This window comes from Ctenopharyngodon idella, chromosome 23 (assembly GCF_019924925.1).
Source record: "Ctenopharyngodon idella isolate HZGC_01 chromosome 23, HZGC01, whole genome shotgun sequence".
NCBI classification, from domain to species: Eukaryota; Metazoa; Chordata; class Actinopteri; order Cypriniformes; family Xenocyprididae; genus Ctenopharyngodon; species Ctenopharyngodon idella.
Genome location: NC_067242.1, coordinates 22,427,008 through 22,454,896, shown reverse-complemented (window position 1 = coordinate 22,454,896; position 27,889 = coordinate 22,427,008). Strand labels below are relative to the sequence as shown.

Genomic DNA, 27,889 nt, shown 5'->3' with positions numbered 1-27,889 from the left:
ATAGCACATATGTAATTTGAAATCAGCATATAACTACAAAACTCCAATACAACTCCAAGTGTATGAGTATGCTTTAATCTAAAAATATATTTACATTGGAGATATATATATTATTACTGTACAAATATGTAACGTCTTGGACACAGGGTATCTTTTCTACACAAGATCCCTGAGTTCACTATACACTTTCTATATGTAGTCAATATAATAGCTGATAAATACACCCATGGAATCTGTGCACTGTTTTTCACATTTTCTGCACTGATTGTTTGAATTCTGTGGAATATTATTAACTCAAACTGAGTAAATAGCAATATTATTTGTTAGCAGAGACCATTAATAACTAAAATATTTAATAAACTCACAAGGCTTGTTAACGACAGGTTCTGCAGAGTTTTCCGTGGAATTCTGTGGGCACAGATTCAGTTTACTGATAAACAGCATGCTTTAATCTGTAGACATATAATGAAAGATCTCATTAAACATGAAACAGACAATGTCATAGACAATTTCACCCAAAAGTGAAAATTCTGTTATTAATTACTCACCCTCATGCTGTTCCAAACCTGTAAGACATTCGTTCATCTTCGGAACACAAATGAAGATCTTTTTGATGAAATCTGAGAGCTTTCTGTCCCTCCATAGATGGCTATGCAACTGAAACTTTGATGCTTCAAAAAGTTCATAAAGAGATTATAAAACTAATCCAAATGAATTGAGCAGTTTAGTCCACATTTTCTGAAGAGACACGATCGCTTTATATGATGAACAGATTAAATTTAGGATTTTATTCACATAAACATTCATCAACTCACACATCAGTTGTTATAAACCAATGGAAGCTCAAGCATGTTTGCTTGATGTGTGAGAACTAATGAGGTTCATTCTCGTGTTACGCAACACGTTTGAGCTTCCGGAATAGGTTTGTTCATGTGCGTCAAGCAGGTTCGGTTGAACTTCTGTTTATGTTCACTGATCAGTGTTTATATGTGAATAAATTCAGCCTAAATTCAATCTGTGCATCATATAAAGTGATCAGATCTCTTCAGAAAATGTGGACTAAAGTTTCAGTTTCGTAGCTGTCTATGGAGGGAAAGAAAGCTCTCAGATTTCATCAAAAAGATCTTAATTTGTATTCCGAAGATGGACAAAAGTCTTTCGGGTTTGGAATGACATGAGGGTGAGAAATTAATGACAGAATTTTCATTTTTGGGTGAACTAACCCTTTAAGCCATAAGTATAGTTTTTAACATGTATGTTAGGGTATGCATACAGTGCACATCATAAATTTCATCATCAGCATAGTACATGCATACTGTACACACCCAGCCGGATTTTTCCAAGTACAGACAATGTACAAGGATGAAACTTTCTAGTGTGCATGTGTCGAGGCCTTGCGTTCGCTATTAAATGGAGTATAATTTAAAAGGCTGTCTGTTCGGCTGTATATCCATACGCTAGCTTTCGCACCCAAACTGAAGTATACTTTGGCCTTAATGAACCTTGTACATGAAAGTTACTTAAACACCTTTACATTTAGATATAATGTCCTGGTATACAGTTGTCAGTCCTCATAGTCATTGCCATGTCATATGGTGAACGTACTCGTGTCTTCATTTTCCGATGAAGAGTGAGTGTGAGTTTGTGTGCCTGACTTAAGGGAGATTTCAACAGTGGGCTGCTCGTTGCCATGCCGGTACCCTCTGCCTGTCTGGCCACAGCGTTTGATGAGCTTCAGAACATGCATTTTAAAGGACGATCCGATAAAGACGTAGAGCACAGGGTTCAGGCAGCAATGCGTGAGGGCCAGACTCTCAGTAATTTGATTGGCCCGGTCCAAGTTTTTGCTCAGCTCACATTCCGTCACTAAAATGTAGATCACATCCAGGGCTCTGACCAGTTTTACCAGATTATATGGGAGCTGGGTCAACAGAAACACCCCTACTACCGCTATCAACACCCGAAATGCTCGCCATCTTCTCCCGCTCCGTACCCCCGCTGTAGCGGCCTGACTCAACGCAACTCCCACCCTACAGTAGCAGAACATCATCACCAGGAAAGGCAGAAGAAAGCTCAGAGACACTTCCAGAATTTCTAGAGTTGCCTTAGCCGCCCGTGCCATGCTTTGCGGGTAAACCGCCCGGCAGGTGTTACGGCCGCTCGAGTTCTGCGTAATCACTGTGTAGAACACCATATCTGGCAACCCCAGAGCAATGGCGAGCCCCCAAACCAGTAGGCACATGATTATCCTCTGCCTGCGGCCGTTGTTCCTGGCTGGGGCGTGAGTGGCAGTGGAGCCTCTGGCTAGCGCACGATAGCGGTCTATGCTAATGCAGGCTAGCAGCAGCATGCTACAGCTGAAGTTGGTGGTGTAGAGGGCAGAGGTGATCTTACAGGCAGCTGTGCCGATCTCCCAGCCGTTCACTGCATCTGCAGCCCAGAAGGGCAGTGTAAGGAGCAGGAGGAGGTCTGCGAAGGCCAGGTTGAGGATAAAGACGTCTGTCAGGGTCCGTAAACGCTTGTGGGAAAGGTAAATGAAAATGACCATGGAATTTCCGGCCAGGCCTAGAATCAATGCTAGTGTATAGACAACTGGCAGAAAAACCCCAGCAAAGGACCGAACCTCTTGTTTGTCGCAAACTGTGTGTAATTCAAATTCCATGTCGTTGTAGTCACTGTGGTTAGAACTGTTGTCATGGTCGTGGTAATGGTAGTCATGTTCGTTATCTAAAAGGACTTCCATCATGATCTAAAGAGAGAGAGGACAAACGTAAACATCGCTGATGGTGTTAGATACTCCAGTAATTTTTATTTACAACTTTACAGTGTAACTTTACGATACAATACAATACGATAAAAACTTTACTATCTGACTGAGTCTGAAATTTTTCTTGCTTGACTTACAATATTAATATATATATATATATATATATATATATATATATATATATATATAAGAACACATACAATATACATTTAACATTTCAGAAGTCCTTAGAAGTCCTTCAATGTATGTTTAGTCTGGGAGTAAAGTCCATATTTAGCTTGACTGATGACTGAAGATTGACTGATGTACAAATGAGTGCTTCAGTTTAACAGTATAGAATCACGTAATTCTGTATCTCCTGTTTGATGGTAGTAGTATATATTAATTCACAAAATGGCAACACAAGAATAATAAAATACCACCCAAAGAATCAATTACACACCTAATGTGTATCTTTTGCTCTTTATTTTTCTGCATTAGTGTTAAAAAGCTTATTTTTCTTCTGTGTAAGTGGAAGTATGAAATTGCTCACATCTGTTTGTTTCCAAAAAATGTCCTTTAAATGTCCTTTAAATCACAATTAGGAGTTCCAAATATGAAATAATAGCTTTCCTTCTTCCCTACTTCGGATGTTTTGGACATCGCTCTTAGAGTGCAAACAGGTTTTTACTATTAATTGTTTTTGTAAACTTTTATCTGCTTTCAGTGCAGGTTATTTTTACTAATGAAAAGTTATTTTTCTGCATTGCAAACTGGTTTTCATGGCAATGAGTTTTCATTTAAAAATTTTCATGACAATATTTTGAATTATGTGGTTTGTACGTAATCTTAAGATTCAGCGCCTAAAAACTCACATCTATCTATAATAAAGTCTGAATAATGCCATTAGACTCTGCACAGACTAAGAAATCTGATTACATTTTAGATGTCTGTGCATGCTTTATATTTTATTTTTTTAGTTCTTCTTTATAAAAGTGCATGGGCAGCTTTGTGGCAATTGAGCTTTGAACGTATTATAAACTCAGTAGCTTTGCTATAGTTTGTATGGATTGGGGGAGAGATTATTTAACCCTGAACGCTTTCAGGTGAAGGTTCCAGAAAAACTTACTGCTGTCTGTTTGTCTGATTGTCGTTTGCATTTCAAAATCGCAAATCCTTGACTTTTGCCATCTGCTCATCTGGAGTTGCACATAGCACTGGGTGTACCTGCCAATCTGCTAAACACATGCTCTTTAAATATGGGCGTCGAGCAGAGCGGATTTTGTCTAGGTGATAAGCAAAGCAAGCTGTAAATCGAAGATATTTACCTTAGTGCAGATTGCTTTTTTGTAGTTTATTGTCTATTCATTTTTATTTTCCTGAGTCAATTAATGTTTCTATAAAATGCTTTGGTTACTTGAAGAGTACCAGGGAAAGATAAAGTTGATATACCATACTGTGCTTTCCAAATGTTGTACATCAATCAAAAACTTTTCAAAAAACATCCTAGTGATTAATTATGATCCGTATGCCTCTTCCAGAAAAGCAGCTGTTTGGGATGATACTTTTTCTTCTTGAGGAAATGGTTTGGCTCCTGTGCTTGAAATTCTGGTGAATAACAACATAGTAAGCCCTTTTTTTTTTCTTTTTTTTTTGGACATACAACATTTCTGAACATTAAGGAGTACTGCACTATATATTTCATAATGTCATATACAAACTATATTATACTTTTAAAATGATAAAATAATACTTTTTGTGGAATATTTTGCTTTAAAAGTGTCTATGTGCTATTTGTCTTTCATTGTGAATGGTGGCAAATGTGTCCAGATACTTTTTCAGGCCACTTTGTAGAAATATGAAATGTTTGTTTGTATATAGTACTTTGTATCTTTTAAACTGCAAAAGTTGCAGTTTAACTGTTTGTCCAAGGCTTTAGGCTTAATAAGTGTGTCTGTGAAAAGGTAATCTACTGTTCTTATTCTTTAATCCATGACTGAATATGTATTGTCGTATTATATTACCTCTGTGTATTATGGAGCTCAGGGGTTGTTACACCCTTACAGTATATCCTGTCAGTTTAACACTGCACAGGTAAACCCTCATTCCATTCTGCTTTCTCACTGGCATACAGAAACAAGAGCTTTCTTTGCAAACACATCTTTCACAGAGTCATATTTATAATGTATTCCTGAAACCTAAATTCTTCTGTCATTGTTTATTTTGAACTTTACCTTCCCTGCCATAAACCCTTTTGAGGATCGGTAAGCAGGACTTTGCCTTAACTTAATATTTGAGAGCAAAGAATACATCACACTTTTACATAAAACCAACTAAAGAAATCTAAATACTGACATTTGAAAGCGTAGTAAATGTCCATAATTCAGCATCTGTTGTCACTTTGTTGGGCATTTGTTTGCTGTATTCTTAATCCAGTGTTTACTTTGAATGGCGATTCTCTAAAGTTACTCTCATGACTGTCCCCTGTGTAGCTGTGACACTAAGCGTTTATCTCAGAACTATTTGATTTTGAGCTACCCACAGCTTTGATTGGAATTCGACTGATGCATGTGAAATGCAGCGGTGTGTCTTACCTCTGTTTGTGGCGTCTGAGTCACACTCCGTCCAGGAAAGAGCTGCCTTTAGTCCAGAGAAGTGAAACACTCTGTTGATAATTGCAGCTGGGGCAAGAGGACGGCCACGGGTGTGTGTTTTTTGTGTGCGTCAGAGGAAGGAGAGAGAGAGTTGGAGAAAATAAGGATCGCCCTTTTCCAACAGGTTCTCAGACTCCCTCACTGTGTTTTCCCGATCATCTTCAAACATAATTCTTGAAATTACAGTATATTGTGTTTGTAATATAATAACTGTTTATAATATATAACGGTGGTACCTTTCAAAAGGGTTATATCACTCAAACAAATACAACAAGTTAATTATAAACATATTTATTTACAGGTAATCTAAAAATGACTTCTTTTTTTTTATCAAGGAAAGCATAATGGTAACCATAAAAACTTTATCATAACAGAAACTCTTTTAAATGTCAACATAACACTGACAGTGGTCTCCTTTTACTCAAACACAGACTTGAATTTACACATAAAATAAACATGTTATGAAAACACTTTATTTGAACATTTATTCCCCTAAACCCCTATGCAGAGCAAGAGATGTTAAAGCAAGTTTCCGTTAATGCAACAAAAGGGATTCATATATTCCCAACTCAAATGGATTAAGTAAACTTTAATTGTTATCTATTTAAGTGGATTAAACGCGATGAAATTGAGTTTTCAGCAATTGTGTTGCTTTAGCTCATATTAAATAAATAAATTGAACAAGCAGCAAAAATCTTATTTTATCTCATCTTATTTTTTCAAATTGCTGCTGCAGATGTAGATTTTATTTCATGCTTAATATGTTATCCCTGTATTGAGCATATGAACTGACTCTGAGATCATAATGCGAATATCTGAGTGCAACACCCATGCAGTGTAGGGTCATATTGGTAACCTCCTGCACATATTTGTGCACCCATAATAAAAGGTATCTTCCGAAGTTACCAGGTCAATCACAGAAGCATTTTTTATTCATGTACAGTGCATAGTATTTTGGAAAGGAAAAAACGAAATCCTTGTGCTGCTCTAATCTAGATAAGGCTATAAGAACAGAGGAACATAAATTAGAGGTATTTTTCCCAACTGGCATATTTCCCCGAACTAGTTATAGCCATTGGTGCAAGAAATCATTGTGTGTAATTAACTTTACAGTCTTGTAACTGCTCTTTTCCGAGTGCAGTCATTTAGTTTGTTTGTGCAGGGAAGTAGCTGATGTGATTATTTTTTTCTAAAGAATGGCATGTTCATTGAGGATATTAGCTGTGAAGTGTGAAACTATGGAGGGTCTTGTCTGATTGGTGTAATTCCTCGCAGTAGCTCATCTGTACTTAATCCTTTTATTTGAGAGAGCACAGCATTCCGAAGGCCCTGCGTGATTTGTTTGTTTGAAAGAGTCTGTTCTTTATGGAATGCACCATGGAGGTAACGGTCGCGTGTTTGGCTGCATGTACGGGGACAATATGCAGACATGAAAGGACAAGTCTTTTATATCACACCCTGAGAAACACAACCTCTGTTTTCATCAGAAGAATTACTAAAGTAAGGGCCGTTGCCAGCACATAAACATACACACCCACACACAAACACGCATGAAGGCTAGTGACTAACTCTTCCTAAGGAAAAACACTAGTCTTTCCAGAAATTATGAACCTTGAGTGTTTGTTTCAAGGGTGTGTTGTGTGTATGTGTATCAGAATCTAAGGTGTGCCTCTGTTATGTGTGGAATTGTGGATTCAGCGTCTTGTCCAATGCTCTCATAAAAGTACATGAGTCATTGTGTACAAATTTTGCCTTGTGGGAGTTTGTGGGTTCTTGTGTTTTAATTTCATGTGGTATTAAACTATATATGTATTTCTTTTCCATTCTAACTGTATTTTATTTATTTATTTTTAATTATTTTATTTTATTTTATTTATTATTTGCTACTATAACTACAATACACAATACACCCTAGGTGAACAGGCTAAAAAAATTACTAATAGATATCACCATACTTCCCCAGCTGATTAATGACATTAAGAATTGCAAACATTTTTTGGAAAACTTAAATATGCAAATTATGCATTATCGAATTAAGCACGCACCAATTTTCATACATTTCCAGAATAGAAATCTGAACATTGGATAAAGTAAAGTTTGAGAAAATAAAACTGTCAAGTTTGGTGTATGCAAGTGCTACTGAAGTGGAGATGTCTTGCTCAGATAAAAGAAAACTCATTTTGAGAAAAAAAAGTCTTTAATGGTATTTGAAATTTACAGATGTAAATAGATAAAGTAAAAATTTAAATTAACACTCAAATATTTTGTATGTTTTCTTTCCACTAGTCTGAAAAAACACATTATGAAAAACAAATAGTCTAAAATCTCAAAATTGACCAGTACATGAAAAAAACTTTTTTTGCCTGTAGTTTCATGCCTTAAGTGTTTGAGTATGAGTATGTGTGTGGCTTTATTTAGCCCAAAATGTCTCCGAAAACCTCCCTTTGGAGACCTCTGGGAACATCCACAATTGAATGAATGGTTAATGAATAAAACAGCATTTGGGCTAGTTTACAGTAAGTGTAATTAGTAAGTAAGTGTGTAGTAAGTGTTTTTTCAAAAAACAAAAAAAACAACAACAACAACAACAGAGGATTAATGTAATATAGCTTTAGATTACAGCCCGGAAAGTACTGTGTAATTACATTGAACTTACAGCGTAACTTTCGATAATTATAGTGTACCTATAAAGTAAGAACATGTAAGTATAGGGGAACAATATGTAAAGTCTTGGGAAGGGTAACAACCAGGAAAATAACAAATTATTTATACTGTAAGTATTTTAGTATAAGTACCCCTTGTACTTATACTATTATGATAGACAACAATCACGTTTGGGAGCAGTAGTTCTTTCTACTTGCCTTGAAACAACTTAATCAGTGCATTTTTTCACTAAATTGCTCCCAAATGTAAGATTGTTGTCTATCATAATAGTATAAGTACCCCTTAGTTCTAAAATACTTACAGTATAAATAATTTATTTTCCTGGTTGTTACCCCTTTATTCCCAAGACTTTACATATTGTTCCCCTATACTTACACGTACTTACTTTATAGGTACACTATAATTATCGAAAGTTACGCTGTAAATTCGTTGTAATTATGCAGTACTTTCCGGGCTGTAATCTAAAGCATTACCTACCATTTATATCACACAAGTAAACGTGTGTGTGTGTATGTTCATAGGTACATTCTCCTCATTCTTGTCATGTTTTATACCATATGTGTGCAGCTGTGGTTGGCCCCTGCCCGAGTCTGTTTTTACAGAATGCTGCACCTCTGTTATTTAAAGCTGACGTCCCACTAGACTAGACCATCCGAAACCACTATCAGTGAGTTTCACTTGGTCTGTCTCAGTTACAGTTACAGTTACAGTTGGATACTGCAGATGAGTCGTCTTAAAAATACGTTGCTGCATTTTTTTTTTTTTTATAAATCTGACATCTAGTGACATCTAAATCATCTAGTGAGGTTTAAAAAAACAAAACAAAAGTCTGTTTGCCAATGAGGTAAGAAAAATAACTGAAGATATAAAACAATTCTTAATATCTTTTAGGAAAAATATTTCTTTTTAAAGATGGGGATGACATTTGTATTGGGGGGAAAAAAAGAGTTTTTTTTATTTATTTTTTATTTTTTTTATTTTATTATCTCGTAAATTGACATATGCAGGTATGGATAGACCTTTTGTACAAATGTGGGACAATTTTCCCTGCAGGCTCCTATCACACCCACCTTTTATACATTCAATAAACTGAGCCTTTACTCCTTTGATCGGGGCAATATCATGTTGATCTGCTGTCCTTATGTCCTTTGTCAGAAAACTGGACAATAAACAGGAAAAGAATGTTCATGGGACACACCCATCTGTCCCTTGGATCACAGATTGGCCCCAGGCCTGTGTGTGCTTGACTTTGCTGTGAATTATAGCAGCTTTGACTCATGATGTACATTATGGCGGTCTGTGAATAATTTTCATTATAAGAGCTTTGAGCATTGCATGTGTTTGTGTGTGTGTGTGTGTGTGTGTGTGTGTGTGTTTGTGTGTGTAAGTGCATGCACATGCTAGCAACTGCAGTTCATGTACAACAGAAACTAGTGCTACAATCAGAAGTGCATGTGCAAAGTGCATGTCAGTGTGAGAAAGAGCTCCCTCTAGAGACACTGACGCAACAAAACACTTTGACAGCTGCATATTGTGCTTAACATTGCAGCAACCACCTACAACAGCCTTTTTGGCAGAATCACTTCAGGAAATTGATTTAAAAATTAAACAAAATCAATCACGAAAGTTTATTATTATTGCAAAGTTCCATTCCACAGACAATGGTTTATAAAAGCTGCCAAAATTTTAGATCTTTAATTCCTTTGTAGGAACTAAGCTCGCGTTGGTATAATCTAAAATTCGGTTAATATCAAGGGTTTTTTATATGAAATATAAAATATGATATTTAGCTATGAGACATCACACTTTCGTATGGCATACTGTTTAAAATGAAATCCAACCACACATATTAAATCTCACACACAATAAAAACAAAATGCACAAGTTATTTAGAGGAAAATGCTCTTTTGACCTCTCTTTATTTAAAAAACAAACATTGTGGCAAAGTTAAACTCTGTGTGTGTGTGTTTTTTTTATTACAGGTGCTGGTAACCCAAAGTGTGAGATCGGCATAGTCATGTGCAGGAGCAAGTCACTGGACTCAAATAGTGACAGGTACTGGATCTCTGACATACATGCCAAAAAGTCAGCAGTATAGCCAGGTTAAATGTTTGCCACTAGGTCCTGACTTTGGTCAGTTTCTGGACCTAAATTGTGTTAGGCAGGCTGGGCAAATTCCCTCACACAGATTTTTTTGAAAGAATGTACTGCTAACATTGGCAGATCTTTTGCACACACCCACACACACACACACACATTCGGGCATGGGATCCTGTGGTCTGCTCTGAGATCTCCTTTGCCTGCATTCTTTCACTAAGCTCACTATATAGACTTTAATCACATTTTACTGCAGAGCATATTAAAAATGTACTACTCTATTATAAGATATTAATATTAGAGTCTTGCAAATATGAACAATAACTAGGTCTAAGCCTTAAACTCTTACAGAGCTGGGGTTCTCATTCATGTTCTTAGCAAAAATGGTGCATAACTTAATGCATGGGGTTAGAAGTTTGTTGTTATGGAGGATTAGGATTTCCACTAAAATAGTCAATTATCAATTTGTCAATAATTTAACAAATTTGTAATTACTTTAAAAATATAAATAAACAAATTACACAAATAAATAGGCATATTTAAAACTGTTTATTTAATGTTTAAAATGTATTCAGATGTTATAGTAAAATAATAAAATAATAACTTAAATTACTTTTCAAATTGACAAATAAATGCTTTACTCATATATAGATACACTACTGTTCAAAAGTTTGTGCTCAGAAAGATTTTTTTTAAATGTTTTTTTAATGAACAAAGTACAAAATAATACATTAATAGCTCATTTTAAATTAAACTCTGTAACACTTTATTATATGTTGCAAGCGACGTGACAAAAAACACTGGATCACTCGGATTATGATCAACAAGACATTTAAAATGTGTGTAGTGTTAAAAAACAAAAACAAAAAAAAAACCTAGTTTAGGTTGTAGATTAAAATTGAAAAATCATTAATGCGCTCTTTAGGAAGACACTTGTTACAGCAACAGCCCATGTGACCCTTTAAGTGTTCTGGAAGATGCTTTAAATACAGTAAATACATCTGCAAAATGACAAATGAGCAGTTTAACTAAGAGATTTACTGCTGTTGCTGTTTACATTTTGTCTCTTTGACTTTGATCTGCTTGTTTTGGTTCATGTTTTTAGTTTTTTCCTAAACTGATCAAACCTCTGAGTTAAGAGCAGTCATGCTCGTTAGTCTTTCCCTTAAAGTTTTCTTTATGTCTTTCTCAACACTTGCTGCCTGGTTTTCCTCTTTTTGTTACTTATTTTTTTTGTTTTTCCTTTCCTCTCAAAAGTGTTTTCAGGTTTTAGGTTTTTCAATGTTTGGGGAGGGATCTGGTAGGTCAGTATTTGCGGGTCTATATTTGGACCAGTCTGAAATCTCTGCTAAACACAGCAGAATCATACCAGACACAGACAGCAAAAGGCACAATCTGACAGCTGCTTCTGATTCTGCACATAGTAAAAATGCACTTAAAGGGCTGAGTTGGGGTCAGTCAAGACAAAAACTGTGGTTGAGCAAGGAATTGGCTACATATTCCCCCATATACTTAAGTCATTAAATTAATATAAACATTCGATTATTCGACGAATGGCTTAAATGAATGACTACTAACGGACTAGAAAAAATTTTTGTCGGGGGCAGCTCTAGTATACACCGATGAGCCATTACATTATGACCACCTATCTAATAACATGTAGCCATTGATTCGACACAGTGGCGATAGGTCCTCTGGTGTATCTGGTATCATAATGTGAACAGTAGGTCCTCCAGTTCCCATACATTGTGGGGTGGTGGTGATGTAGCGTGAAACCGCTTTTCCAAGTCGAACCACAAATGTTTGATTGGGTTCATGTCAGGCCGAGGCATTAACAGAAATTCACCATCATGTTCCTCGCATCACACCTTGATGATTCTGGCAGTGTGGCATGGTGCATGATCCTGGTGGTAATGGCCATCACCGGCAGGGAACAAATTTGCCATGAATGGGTCCGAAACAATGTTCAGATATCTGACAGCTGTTAGTAATTGTTAGGGGAGTAAAAGGCTATTGGGGTAATGGGGCCTAAAGTGTCCCAAAAAAACTGCCACCGGCCTGTGTCCGCCCAATAGTGCACCCAGGTGCCATAGCCTCTGTTGGTAATCGATGTATCCGCGCTTGGTCGTCGACATGATGCACCAGGAATCTTGATTCGTCAGACCAGGCCACTTTCTTCCAATCATCCACAGTCCAATCTCGATGATCTTGAGCCCATTTCATGCGTTGTTGGCGATGGCGTGCGGTTTGCATGGGAACCCAGCTGGGTCGTCGGCTACGCAGGCCCATATGCAGAAGGCTGATATAAACTGTGTGCTGTGACACATTGCCCTGGTCACCACTGTTGTAGCTGCTGATGATTTGTCACACTGTGGCCCTGCAGTTGTTGTGAACAATGCACAACATCATTTTACGGATCAGCAAAAAATAAATAAATAAATGGGGGGGGGGGTTTAAGACAAATGTAACTTTGCTTAATATTTAACATTTTAAGTACTTTTATACCACAGCAAAAACTCCTAACTAATAAAGTGAACAGACAGTAAAAATAAGAATACATGAATTAAAACATAGATAAATACTATAGAACAGTTACAAATAAAGTTAGGTCTAACAGTAGTCGGGTGATTCTCACGAAAACTTGATTTTAAAAATTTCAAACATGAAAATTAAAAAATGCTTCAATTAACAATTTTTTTTTTTTTTCAGACATTAGAAACAAAGTCTGGAGTATTTGTAAACATTAATTTAAAAACATTTACTTACAATTTAAGACCTTTTTGAACATATTTTCCAAAACAAGTCCTAAAAAAATCTCATTACCGCAACAGTCTGAAAACATCAACACTGTTAGAAAAGCAAATACATTTTCACATTTTTCTGAAATAATATTTATTTTTAAATGAACAGTTTTTTTTTTTAAATTTTGATTGATTTCTCTCATTACCGCAACAACTTCCACAATTTACAACCTATTTTTTTTTTTATATTTCAATGAAACCTGACATATTTTCAAAATGATGTGGCAAACCTGAAAGAACATATTGTATATATTCTGCACATGCATTTAAAAGCAAACTACAATTTTTCCATCTATTAAGTAAATATTAAATAAACCTGTTGCGGTAATGATATAGGTTACGGAAATAAGGTTGCTGATTTTGGTAATGATAATAAGTATACTAAGAATGAGGTATAGTTTAAAAATATAAACTTGAATTTGAAAATAAATTAGATCATATTGGCACAATCATGGATTTAATTTCAATCAGTTTGATTTTGCAGTGCTTCAAAAATATAGGCTTACATAGGCTAAAAATGTGCATTTAACAATACAACATACATCACCCATTTACCAAATTAGTTTTAAAAAATACTCAAAATTTAAGAGAATAGTAGAGTCCACACCACAACGATAATGGCAAAGAAAAACAATTGCTTGAATCACTTCCAAAAAAATTTATTCCAGTTGATGAACAACAAACATTGATAACCAATCAGATTTGAACAAATTTAAAGAGCTCAAACATTCCGCATTGATATGGGATGTCATTACCAACACTTTGCAGCATGTTATTCAGTCCTCATCAATCATCTCAGCAGCATGAAAAACAAGGCTTTTATTAAAATTCTGAATAGATTTTATACGTATTAGCCTATAATCCACAAAAAGAGCATTCCTTTTATAATCACTAAAAAGCGATCTCATGAAGTTCTATTATAACCAATGAAGCTCTCCACACTTGAAAATAAATCTCTTATTTATCGTACATATGTCTGCCAAAATTCTGTGTATTGTAATCATGATCACAACTTGTAATAATTAAGTAGCTCATTGTTTCTGCCTAAAGTACATAAGCTAACATGATTTCTATTATCTTAATCTTAATCTAATTTCTGAAATGGACATTACTTTCAGTCACCTCTGATAACAGATCACTTTAAATTGTAATGTAGACACATGCATTTTCTGTAAAACTGCTTTGAAACAATATGCATTGTGACAAGCGCTATACAAATAAATGTGAATTAAGTTGAAATGCATATCGTGAGCACACAGAACTCAACTCTGAACAAAAACTTGCTTTTCAAGGGGTGAGTGGATTCTAACTTAAACACCTCTGATTGGCCATTGCATTCAAGAAAGCAATAGATATGTCTGTGATTGGCTACTGAGCTCAGTGCTGCAAAATGCATTGTAAATAGAAACCTTTAATGCTCTCCAAAGCTCAAACACAAATATGTACTGAAGCATTTGCCAAAAAAGTTTTGCCATCAATGGGCCCCCCTGATTCCCCGGGGCCCTAAAGCAGCCGCTTACCTCACTTATTGGTAAAATCTAGCCTATAATGCTCATAAATTGGCCAAATCATGTTTATATTTAAATCTAATGATTTACACAACTTTCTGTGAGGGTTAGGTGTCAGGTTAGGACATAATATCACTGTTCTCACTAATATAGTGCAACAAACCTGTATGTATTGTTTTGACTTGCTTTGTGAGGACTAACTGTCTACATAATGTAGTGTCTCTACCACTACATTATGAGCTGTCTTCATAAATCAAATGGCAAAATAAACATACAATGTTTTATTAAAATATAAAATGGCCAAAAGTGTTCTTTGAGAGTTGTGTTTAGAGGTTAAGGGATAGAAAATATCAGCTTAGTATACAAAATAATTACGCCTGTGGAAAGTGTTCATAATGATAGATGTGCCAGCATGTGTGTGAACATCCACATTTGTGTAGACTCCCCGACACTGTAGATTTCTTTTTTTGTAAACCTTTTCTCTGAAATTTGTCACCCTAGCCTTTGCAAAAGTTTTCCAACAGTTAGTAAATATTATTTAACTTAATACCTCATAATAAATATTTAAAAATAGCCTGTATGATCAAATTCTCATTACCAAAACAGAAGTTCTCTCTGAAAGAGTTTTAAGAGTTCTCTCTTAATAATTTTTTAGAATATTTTCATTTTTTTCTGTTTAAATTAGAACACAACATACATTCAGACATACCTGGACGCATTGCGGTAATGAGAATTTCAGCTGAAAATATAGTAAAATACAAAAATAATTCATTTATATGTTGAAATTACTCTTTGTTCAGTGTAGAGAACAATATTGTCTTTATTATTTTGTTTTTATATATTACTAAAATGCATGTTTAATATTTAAAATCATTAGTGCCGTGGTGTTTTAATGGTTTCGTGAGAATGACCCATTCATGTACAGAAATGTAGTAATATAAATATAATTGTAATTGCACTGCATGCATAGTGTTCACTGTATAAATTAAATATAGATTAATCATTGTTAAAGTTGTTTTGTTGTTTGACAATTAATGACATAGTTATTTTTAGGCTGCTGTCATTAAATGCATGGAACCAGTGTATGAATGCACAACCGAATGCACTGAATCAATATGATGAAACACATCTGATTCCTTTCTCAAGTTATCTTGGCTGTTTATGTTCACTTAAGACTTTATAACTGACAGTATACAAGAATACTTGTCGAGACGGGAATTTTGAGATCATTTTGTGTGTGTATGTGTCTGTTCAAGCTCATGGTGCCTCGAAACACAGCTCGATTATGTGTTTGCGTGCCATCTGAAAGGCGCCTCTGTGAGTGTACGTGCTTTGAGTGTGTGTGGACAGAAAACAACGTGCGATTGTGAAATTTACGTCTTCTTGCAGTTGAATTGTTTAAAAACGCTTGAGTGTTTTAAATTAGTAAGACTTACAAACGTGCAAATAAAAAACTTTCACTATATAATGGCTAAATGCAGTGAATCCGTGAATCACATACGTTCCGAACCATGGGGCCTGGTTCATATTGATCACGGATCAACCGCGGTCCGTTGCACCCCTAATACTCAGTACAGTAGCACATGAACAACTTACAAGGAGCTTCATTTCCGAGATTGAAGTTCCGGGGCACCGTGCCATCACAATTTGTCCTTTATCAAACTCCGATATTTCATCTTTTCCCATTCTGACACCGAACACTCTACTGACTGAAAGCTGGTCCTCAGGTGGTATGTATACTGCTTAATGAACTGCACCTGCGACACCGTTCGGTTGCCAGGTGTGCTCATGCTGTAGGCTGGGGGTGGTCATAATGTAATGGCTCATCAGTGTATTTTAAATGTATATTTAATGCCATCTTTTTACTAAGTACAATAAATTAGGGTCAGTATCACCAATACAATACATCTACTGATTAAATGTTAAAATGGCACCACAAAAAGGTTATTGTTTTCATTGTTTTTGACCCGTGTAACTTTGTATTTTACATACCAATAACATTTCACAATTCTCGATTCCAGATTTTATACCACAACCAAAAGTACTAGCCTAACAAATATAAAGTTATGTCGATACTGATGTTTTGCGGTCTCACTTGGGAGCCCCAATCACCTCTGAGTAGTAAAAAAACAGGCCAGTGAATATTGGGGAGTTAGATTTGCATGCCAAGCCACTACTACCCAGACATACGGGCATATAAGGCCGGCTCGCACTCACTCATTCAGGGTTATGTTGAGAATCTGAGACAGGGAATCCCGTTCAGTCTGACTGCCTAAGGAAGCTGGAGAAACTCAATCCAGGGTTTTCAGAGTGGGGAACTCACCTGAAGAGCAAAGTAGGCGCTCTTATCCTTCCACTAGAGGGGAATGGCACTGCAAGCGGGACACTGAGCCAGACTTCCTGCACATTACCTGTTTGTACCCAACACACGGGAAGAAACTGGCTCAACCCGGAGAATCTGTAGAATCTCGTGAAGGTGTTAGGTGTCGCACAGCACATGTGCTCATGCAGATGTCTGCCACTCCGGTGTAGGAACCAACACCCCGAGTGGAGTGATCACTAGCCGCTTTTCCACTGTCGGGCCAGTGCTAGCCAGGGCTTTCAGCGGGCCAGGCCCGGACTTGTAGCACCGAACCCAAAATCACGCTGCATTTCCACCGTCGGGCCAGAAGCTCCGCAGCGCTTTACTAAAACCCATCCGTAACACACCTCTCTGGAACAACGTCACACAAACCCATCATTTCACAAACAAATGGAAGTTTTATCAGAAAAATAATCAGAAAGAAATCACTGGAAAATAGCGAGATCGTAAAGTGAACATGATAAAAGCAGGGGTTTGTTGGCATTTTGTTGTTTACTTAAAGATTTAAAATCCCTAGCATCAATGTTTTACCAAACAAATTGATAATAATGAATTAATTTGTGTCAAGATTAAACATTAGTCACAGAAATAAAGTGGTATTTACTGTTTTTTCACAAAAGAAAGAGGACACACGCACTTATTCAGTCGTGTCTGTTTCTGTTTATTTGTAGTCATGACATGGGACAGTATGTTTACATCACATTTACAAAGAATGATAATTTCTACAAATTTTCCACCAAAAATACGACCTGAGGAGCTTTAGCACTCTCTCCAGTGACGTCCCAACAGTTATATTTTCAGTCTGAGAAACAGAGGAATCCCGAAAAACTGGAGTTGCTTTATTTTATGAAATATGTGGAGCTAAATATGGATATCAGACAGTCCGTTAAGAGATGAGACGTGCTGACAGATAAAATAAATACATGATTGTGATAGCCTACGTGTACTGGCCTTGTTAGAATTCTCTAGCATCTAACTATCCAGTAAGTTAAACAGTGACTCAAAAAAACTTCGCTGGAGACATCAAGTCGTTTATGAAGTTTATGATTCAACTGTGAAACTGTAAAAATATACAAAAGACAATGTTACTAAGTATGAAATAGAAAGATTACAGATTGATGATAAAGTAAGGTTAAATAAACCAAGAAAATGTACATCAAAATATCAAAAAAACCTTCTCAAACATATCACACAATAAATGAACACTGTGTACTTACAGACATTGCGTTTAACAGATGCAAAGAAAGAAGATGTGTGGGGATGTCACAGCTACCACAATTTTTCTGAACTTCTGCAGTACAACTGGTACTTCCTGCTTCCTGAACTAAGAGGCTAATTGTGACTGCTTTTCAAAATTAAAGTCTTCAGAGTAGATATACATAAAATAAGTCCCATCAAAATCTAAATCAACACAGTCCTGCACACTACGTATATGATTTGTCTGATTTCTTCAAGCCGTCATATTTACCATGTTTACTATGGTAATAGCGCGCATAGTCTTGGTGATCAGAATCCATATCGGATCACAAACAGAAGTTATTTCAAACACTTGCTGCTGTCTGAATGTGAGTTTTGAGCTAAAATGTTTTTAAAAGTCTTTAATGCTGATGTTAGCTGGTCACCTATATGTAATCATCCATGGCGCCTCCGTCTCCACACACAGATTAACTCCACCTTTGTTCGTAAACAAGCTCGAGCTGGCCCGCTTTGGACCAAGGTATTCGGCGGGCCGAATAACCCTGGCCGTTGGCCCCGAGGAAGCCCCGACAAGGCACGATCAAGCCCTGGAAGTGGCACGCACTAGCACGCCCGCTTTAGGCCCGACAGTGGAAACGCGGCTATTGACTCTGAGGGGGCACGGCTCGCCTTGGGACTGGTACGCCAAGGCGATGACATCCACTATCTGGGCCCTAACCCAGGAAGCATAACATCGCAAAGCAGAGGTGGTTCCTGTGAGGGACTGGCTGGGGAGGTGTGAGGAATCAGCACATCCTCAAAACTTGAACTCCTGGCCTGTGGTAAAAGAAGGGGGACTGGGAGTGAGAAAGCAGAGCATCGCTCACTGCCAACACACACCCCGTATGACCTGGAGAGTGAGGAGACCGCTCTTTCTAAAAGAATTTGGGTACAGAATGAACAGAACAGAACCAAAATGAAACAAAGGATTCTCCACCTGGCTCTCCCCCGGGGAAAGAAGTGGTGCATTCACGACCTCCTGAGAAAGAGCAGTCCCCTGCATCTCCACATCACCCATCTAGGTGCCGCCTCGCTGACTGTTTGGAGGTTTTAGCAGTCACCTGGGTGACTGGCTGTGTCGCCTTCTTGTGGGGGGCTCAATGTCACGGCTGAGCCATCATGGAGCATATCTTTTTGGTTTAGAAGCCGCAGGAGGACACCCTTGGCAACAAGCAGAATAGGGGGCGCAGCCCGCAGCAGCCTGGTGGCAGAGATGTCCCGTCGGGGCAGGATGTTTGCCTAATTGCCTCTGCTTCAGGACTGCTGAGAACTGCTGGGCAAAGTCCTCGACAGTGTTGCCGAAGAGGCCACCTTGCGAGATGGGAGCATCAAGAAAGCGCACTCTGTCGACATCTTGCAGTTCTGCAAGCTTTAGCCAGAGATGACGCTTCTGGACTGCGAAGGTGGACATCGTCTGGCCGAGGACGCGCACTGATATTAAATTTTTTATATTCAACAGTGCTTTGATCTGCCTGCATTGACACTATTCTTTAAGAGCTGCTGTGCAGCCAAACAATGTACCAGTTATCAATGTAAAGCTGCTTTTACACAATCTACATTGTAAAAAGCGCTATATAAATAAAGGTGACTTGACTTGACTTGACTGTGACTTTCATTGCCCGAAATGTGAGGTCAGTCGCCATGTGAAGTTCCTGCATCAAGCCCGGCTCAGAACTACCTTTGTGCATTATTAGTGCTTTGGCCTGCAGGACGGCCATGCGAGGCAGAGGTGGCCTGTCCAGCGGCACTGAATGATGCGCTTGGATGATGTGATGACAGCCACAGTACATCGGCACGAGTACGCTCACCGCACACCAGCTATTCATGGGTACCGAAGACGTCACTTCCGCTATGCTCACCGCCATTTTTGTGTCAAACATGGCAATGAACACAGCATTCTAGATGAGATGATTTTTAGGAAAAATCATTGCTGTTTGAGCTCTGCATGCTGAAGCTGAAGAGAATTAACACTCGTAAACTGAAGAGCTTTGCTAGAAGGTTAATTAACTTAACGGAAAGCATCCTACAGTATCTCACAGAAGTGAGTACACCCCTCACATTTTTGTAAATATTTTATTATATCTTTTCGTGTGATAACACTGAAGAAATAACACTTTGCTACAATGTAGTGAGTGTACAGCTTGTATAACAGGGTAAATTTGCTGTCCCCTCAAAATAACTCAACACACAGCCATTAATGTCTAAACTGCTGGCCACAAAAGTGAGTACACCCCTAAGTGAAAACGTCCAAATTGGGCCCAAAGTGTCAATATTTTGTGTTGCCACCATTATTTTCCAGCACTGCCTTAACCCCCTTTGGCATGGAGTTCACCAGAGCTTCACAGGTTGCCACTGGAGTCCTCTTCCACTCCTCCATGACGACATCAAAGAGCTGGTGGATGTTAGAGACCTTGCGCTCCTCCACCTCCCATTTGAGGATGCCCCACAGATGCTCAATAGGGTTTAGGTCTGGAGACATTCCTTAGCAAGGCAGTGGTCGTCTTGGAGGTGTGTTTGGGGTCATGTTGAAATACTGCCCTGCGGCCCAGTCTCCAAAGGGAGGGGATCATGCTCTGCTTCAGTATGTCACAGTACATGGCATTCATGGTTCCCTCAATGAACTGTAGCTCCCCAGTGCCGGCAGCACTCATGCAGCCCCAGACCATGACACTTCCACCACCATGCTTGACTGTAGGCAAGACACACTTGTCTTTGTACTCCTTACCTGGTTGCCGCCACACACGCTTGACACCATCTGAACCAAATAAGTTTATCTTGGTCTCATCAGACCACAGGACATGGTTTCAGTAATCCATGTCCTTAGTCTGCTTGTCTTCAGCAAACTGTTTGTGGGCTTTCTTGTGCATCATCTTTAGAAGAGGCTTCCTTCTGGGACGACAGCCATGCAGACCAATTTGATGCAGTGTGCGGCGTATGGTCTGAGCACTGACAGGCTGACCCCCCACCCCTTCAACCTCTGGAGCAATGCTGGCAGCACTCATACGTCTATTTCCCAAATACAACTTCTGGATATGACGCTGAGCACGTGCACTTAACTTCTTTGGTCGACCATGGCGAGGCCTGTTCTGTGTGGAGCCCTGTTCTGCTCTTTGCCATGAGGTGCTATGTTGAACTTCCAGTGGCCAGTATGAGAGAGTGAGAGCAATAACCGTCTCAGGTTATGTATGTAACCATCTTTCCCTGAGAACAGGGAACGAGACACTGCGTTGGAATACGCTATGGGGAACGCCATCAAGTGAACCGGTGTCTGAAAGCAATTGTCAAGTCCTACCAATCCTATTGGCCGGCGACAGCCTATGACGTCATCATTACGCAAGTATATAAGGGGCGCCTAGAGAACCAGTCAGTGCCTTATCGTCTGAAGGGACTGTTCAGCAGGCAGCCCCGATGCATGGCAGTGTCTCGTTCCCTGTTCTCAGGGAACCATGGTTACATACGTAACCTGAGACGTTCCCTTTCGAAAGGGAACTCTACACTGCGTTTGAATACGCTATGGGGAACGATATACCCACGCCGCCATGCTGAGGGGAGTGCATGCCAAAAGGCTAGACAAACGTCAAAACTAGCAGCTTTAACTGAAGTGCCAGAACCACTCCCCCTACAGGTCACACATAGGCTGTCAGTGACAACATTCCCTATGGCCAACAGCCCAAGCTATAAGCCTCAAAGAGGCCTTCCTCAGAAGGCCTACCAAGGCTGCTCAACGGCTTCTGGAACCAGCTCCTTATGAAAAGAGGGTACCTTTAAGGGAATGTGGCCAGGGGGCCCGAGGGACCCCTAAGCAGTCACTTGTCAGGGCAATGTACTCGATCCTGATTGCCACCAGGGAGGCCTGACCTGGTCTACTTTACAGAAACCTAGTCTTGGCCAACAACCTGTCTGATCACAGAGTCTCCAAACACATTTCTTCAGAGAAGATATCCAGTAAGAGAGACTGCAAAAGAGGCAGTAACTAACTCAGACCGGAGCGCAGAGATGGGCATCCTGGAGAGCAGGACTCAGCTTAGCGCTTTTTACCCTTACTAATGAGGGGAGTAAAACTCTGCTCAATCCTAGGATCTACTCAGCACTGAGGAGGCTGTGCACTCCAAAGGAACCCAACAAGGGGAGTACATAAAACAGCCTGGGGGCTGATAGGGAGGCCTTCAACCACTGACCAGCTTAGGGAGCTAAGTACTATGCAGAACAACCCTCAAACGAGGGGAGTACAGAGCTCGACCTAACAGATAAACCGTACTGAAGGCACAAAATCATGGAGGCCCAAGAGGGGGCCTGCCACATGACACAAATTCTACACGTGTAGAAATATATCACAGCAGCCTTGCTAAAGGCCAGCATGCGCTAGTCTGCATAGAGAACACCCAGAAACAGGAGGAGGAAGCTTAAAGGGAGGCCTGTGAAGGCCATGCACCTGAACAGCTTGCTTGCTGATAAGCAAATCCAGCAGACTAGACTGAGGGTGCCCACATAACAGTCTACCTAACACAATCCGACGAGCAGTGCACTCAGTAAAAACACTTTTTACTCTTTAAAGCAAGAGGAGTACCACATATGCCAACACGTCCTGCAGGAGGCCCAAAAAAGGGCCTACGACTTCCAGACACGTGGCATCAGCTCACGGCAGTGTCCTAAGCTCTAAGGGAGCCAAGTAGAAAAACCAAACTTATCAAGTGAGGTTAACTAGCTTAATTCAACCTGAGCCAACATACCACCAGGTCATGTACTCGGTAATAAACACCTTTTTACTCTTAAAGCAAGAGGAGTACAAACCTACGCCATCATGCTCTGAAGGAGGCCCAAACGGGGCCTACAACTCAGAATGACATGTGCAGTCACTTCTAGTGGCAATTACTAAGCTCTCAGGGAGCCACATATAGAACCAAACTAATTAGTGAGGTTAACTATTAGCTCAGCCTGAGCTTAATATCAAACAACACATTCCAACAGGCAATGTACTCAGTAAAGCACTTAACACTTTGCTACTCCAGGAGACACGGGTGTCAGCCAGTGGCAGTGTGAACATCCACAACAAGCCTGCGCCAACATGTTCTTAGAGGAGGCCCAAACCGGGGCCTGCGACTCCAGAAGACACGTGGCGTCAGCTAGTGGCATCTGTCTAAGCTCTAAGGGAGCCCAATCTGAGAACCAAACAGTAAAGTGAGGTTACCTAACTCAACCTGAGCTTAAATCTACACATTCCAACAGGCAATGTACTCAGTAACAATACTGTAAACCCTGAAGTAGGGGAGTACAAATAAATATATTAACGTGCTCTAAAGGAGGCCCAAAACCGGCCTACCACCTCAACAGACATGGACATAAACCTGTGGAAGTGTCTAAATTCTAAGTGAGCGAAACTCTGACCAAAAACATCCACCAACAAAAGCTTGTGACACTTACAAGCTACAGTGCTTAGAAAGAGGCTTATCTGACGAAAGCCTTTAAATTCAAATAATGCAACAGAATTCTTGTGGCAGTGTATGAACTGTAAGGGAGCTAACAAAGGAACCAAACTGACTAGTGAGGTTCCCAAGGCGAACTCAACCTGAGCTATGCATTCCAGCAGGCCATGTACTCAGCAAACAACTTTACTCTTAATGCAAGGGGAGTACAAAATAATCACCATGCTCTGAAGGAGGCCATAAACAAGCCTACTACTACAGAAACAGGTGCTAACCTGTGGCAGCAATAGAGTATAGTTCACATTGTGTAGGGCAAAAACTAGAACTTAAAGCATGAAAGTGATGCTTTATCTTCATTCATGCCATCCTGAACACAAGGATGGATGCCTTATACCAACTAGAAGTTTACACATCTGTACTGAACCCTAGGGAACAGGAGCTGGATAAAGCTGACACCATTACACTTAAGCTTGAATGTTAATTCAAGGGGTTCAAGGGGAAGGCAAACACAGTACGAATGAAAATTCTAGACAAGTGGGGCCTACGCAACACTAGCATTCTCTTATCCACCTAAAGATAAGGGGCCTACCACCTGAGACAACGGCACAAGGGAGGCTAATGATAGCCCGCTACCTTAGCTGCTATCTATCTTGCACCTACACTACAAGGGGTAAAGGGCTTTTTGGCCTGACAACTCAGAAAGAGGAGGCCAGAACTAGGAAACTATACAACCTAACAAGGGAAGTAAAGATACAAGGGGGAATGCAAAGCAAACACCTAACCCTAGCTCTTAGCCTAGGCCAGCTAAGCTGTGGGCCCATAGGGCCACACATAAGCATAGATCTGCCTGGGGCTAAAACTCAGTCTACAAACTCATGAGAGAAGAGGCCACTCTAAACTCTAAATTAAGAGCTCAAAGGAGCAAAGCTCAACCCAAGCCAACAATGTCAGGCGGCCAGGAGGCCGACACTAGACATAGATCTATCTGAAGTGAAGAGTGCTAACCTCAAAACAACTCTAGCTATAACCAGAGGAGAAGCTACTCTACCAATGGTGGCTGTAAAGGCGGCCATTTTGTTTGCCAAGCCAAAACAATCGTTCAAGCCAACCTAATGGTTTTAAAACTTCAGAGCCCTTAAAACCCCTTAATCTAATTTTCCTCTCTACACGCCCAGGAAAACCCATACAGGAAAACTTAAGGTCAGATATACTATAATGTGAATATAGACCAGCTTACCTTCCTGCGGCTCGAAGACTCCTATCGTGTAAGGGATGGAATCTAGGGTCCTTTCAGCCTAAAGGAGACTTTTTACTATCAAGCCAGAAGGTGGGCCATCAGAATCATATTCATCATGGGCCCTGTCCTCAGCCTGACTGTAAGGAAGCCTGAGTGTGTAACATTAAAATTCTATGACCAGAAGGTGGAAGAGAGGAGAGGGTAGAAGAGAACTATCCTCGCAGAGAGGAAATCAATCACTGACGCTGCTGGTGTCTGTGGTTGATTTCCTCCCTCAGATCCTGCTTCTTCTTCCTAGAGTCCCGCCTTCTCTGGGACTTACTCCGAGGAGGAGGAGGTGCCTGAGAGGCAACACTGGACCTCTGGCCCTGTCTCCGATCCTCGAATCGGGATGGGCCAGGATCTCCTGTCTGTCTGGGCCCAGAATTGGATCTGAGCGGTATGCAGTACTTAAACACCGCCGAGCACGCCTTCACCTCTCTGAACTTTCCCACCACCGCCTCGACGGAGGTACCAAAAAGTTCAGAGGGCGAAAGCGGTGCATCGAGGAGAAAGCCCTTTTCTTTCTCCCTGATGTCAGCCAAGTTCAACCACAGGTGTCTCTCCGTGGCCACCATCGCTGCCATCGATCTCCCAATCGAAGCAACGGTTTGCTTAGTGGCCCGGAGAGCCAAATCCTTGGTGCAGCGCAGCTCTTCTACCACCTCAGGGGACAGACCCTGCCCCTGATCCAGATCCTTCAGCAACTCATCTTGGTAGGCCTGTAATACCACCATGGTGTGTAAGGCCGCACCAGCCTGACCCGCTGCTGTGTATGCCCTGCCATTCAAGCGAGAGGTCACTTTAAGGGGCTTAGAAGGCAGGACCGGAGCTTTCAGTGTCAGGGCCTGCCCAGTGACGAGATAGTTCGCAAACGTCTCGTTAATAGGGGGCATCGACACATACCCATGCTGGCTCAATCCCTCCACATCAGCGAAATTCACCTGCTGATGCAGATGAATACGAGCCAAATATGGGTTCTTCCATGCCTTCTCGATCTCCACATAAAGATCAGGAAGGAATGGAAGGCTCACGGGGGCTGCTTTGTTATGGCCAGAAAGGAACCGCTCGTCAAGCCGTCTGCGTGCGGCCCCTCTCTTAACGCGCTCCCATGGCAACTGCAGTCTGCCAGAAGTGCGTTCCATAACTTCAAGCAGTTCCGCATACGCAGGGCAGGGAGGCTTTGAAGGGATCAGCAGACTTTCTGAAACGTTTGTCAGACATAGTAGAATGTTTCTTACCAGATTCGAAGCAATCGCCAAACAGACAGAACAGTCCCTGAAGACGAAAAGACACTGACTGGTTCTCTAGGCGCCCCTTATATACTTCCGGGTCGCGCTATGATGACGTCATATGCTGTTGCCGGCCAATAGGATTGGTAGGATTTGACAATTGCTTTCAGACACCAGTTCACGTGATGGTGTTCCCCATAGCGTATTCAAACGCAGTGTAGAGTTCCCTTTCGAAAGGGAAACCAAATTTAACACACCTGCTCCCCATTCACACCTGAGACCTTGTAACACTAATGAATCACATGACACCGGGGAGAAAAAACGGCTAATTGGGCCCGATTTAGACATTTTTACTTAGGGGTATACTCACTTTTGTGGCCAGTGGTTTAGACATTTATTGTTATTTTGAGGGGACAGCAAATTTACACTGTTATACAAGCTGTACACTCACTACTTTACATTGTAGCAAAGTGTCATTTTTTCAGTGTTGTCACATGAAAAGATATAATAAAATATTTACAAAAATGTGAGGGGTGTACTCACTTCTGTGAGATACTGTATATAAGATAAATCAGATATTTATACAAAATAACCATAATATTACAACTTATGTTTGCACAAAATCACGCACAGATAAACTTTAACTAAGTTGCATAGTCAGAATGTAGCAACTCCTGTTGTGGATGCGTTCTTTTTGTAACAGCACTCTGAAAAACAGCAACTAAGCCCAAAGAATTCACAATGTTTTATTACAATAGTGTATACAATTATAATGTTATGTATACGACAGCCCCAATCATAGTTATTAATGTTTTGCATTGCTGTTTGAGAGTGCACGCTGAAGCTAAAGATGATCAACAGTACAATGAAGTGCTGCGGGTTATTTACCTCAACGAAACATCCTATATAAGATTAATCCGATTTTTATACTACAAACCCGATTCCAAAAAAGTTGGGACACTGTACAAATTGTGAATAAAAAAGGAATGCAATAATTTACAAATCTAATAAACTTATATTTTATTCACAATAGAATATAGATAACATATCAAATGTTAAAAGTGAGACATTTTGAAATGTCATGCCAAATATTGGCTCATTTTGGATTTCATGAGAGCTACATATTCCAAAAAAGTAGCAATAAGAGGCTGGAAAATTTAAATGTACATATAAGGAACAGCTGGAGGACCAATTTGCAACTTATTAGGTCAATTGGCAACATGATTGGGTATAAAAAGAGCCTCTCAGAGTGGCAGTGTTTCTCAGAAGTCAAGATGGGCAGAGGATCACCAATTCCCCCAATGCTGCGGCGAAAAATAGTGGGGCAATATCAGAAAGGAGTTTCTCAGAGAAAAATTGCAAAGAGTTTGAAGTTATCATCATCTACAGTGCATAATATCATCCAAAGATTCAGAGAATCTGGAACAATCTCTGTGCGTAAGGGTCAAGGCCGGAAAACCATACTGGATGCCCGTGATCTTCGGGCCCTTAGACGGCACTGCATCACATACAGGAATGCTACTGTAATGGAAATCACAACATGGGCTCAGGAATACTTCCAGAAAACATTGTCGGTGAACACAATCCACCGTGCCATTCGCCGTTGCCGCCTAAAACTCTATAGGTCAAAAAAGAAGCCATATCTAAACATGATCCAGAAGCGCAGGCGTTTTCTCTGGGCCAAGGCTCATTTAAAATGGACTGTGGCAAAGTGGAAAACTGTTCTGTGGTCAGACGAATCAAAATTTGAAGTTCTTTTTGGAAAACTGGGACGCCATGTCATCCGGACTAAAGAGGACAAGGACAACCCAAGTTGTTATCAGCGCTCAGTTCAGAAGCCTGCATCTCTGATGGTATGGGGTTGCATGAGTGCGTGTGGCATGGGCAGCT

The 27,889-nt window shown here is 39.9% G+C and overlaps 2 protein-coding genes across 3 annotated transcripts in view; one reads left to right on the top strand and one right to left on the bottom strand.

Moving 5' to 3' along the window:
- acad11 (acyl-CoA dehydrogenase family, member 11) overlaps positions 1 to 27,889 on the top strand; it is an 81,288-nt gene that overhangs the window by 39,840 nt on the left and 13,559 nt on the right. For both annotated transcript variants that reach the window (XM_051882736.1, XM_051882734.1), the window contains one exon: positions 10,047 to 10,119. In XM_051882736.1, the coding sequence (XP_051738696.1) occupies positions 10,047 to 10,119 (73 nt within the window). The remainder of the gene's footprint in view (positions 1 to 10,046; positions 10,120 to 27,889) is intronic.
- ackr4b (atypical chemokine receptor 4b) lies at positions 54 to 5,483 on the bottom strand. Its single transcript, XM_051882744.1, has 2 exons — positions 5,341 to 5,483; positions 54 to 2,749 (listed from the first exon to the last, which is right to left on the bottom strand). The coding sequence occupies exon 2, from the start codon at positions 2,744 to 2,746 to the stop codon at positions 1,589 to 1,591; it is 1,158 nt and encodes a 385-aa protein (XP_051738704.1). The 5' UTR covers positions 2,747 to 2,749; positions 5,341 to 5,483; the 3' UTR covers positions 54 to 1,588.

Coding starts and splice junctions, on each gene's coding strand:
- ackr4b (XM_051882744.1), bottom strand. CDS start 2,746: ATGATGGAAGTCCTTTTAGATAACGAACATGACTACCATTACCACGAC.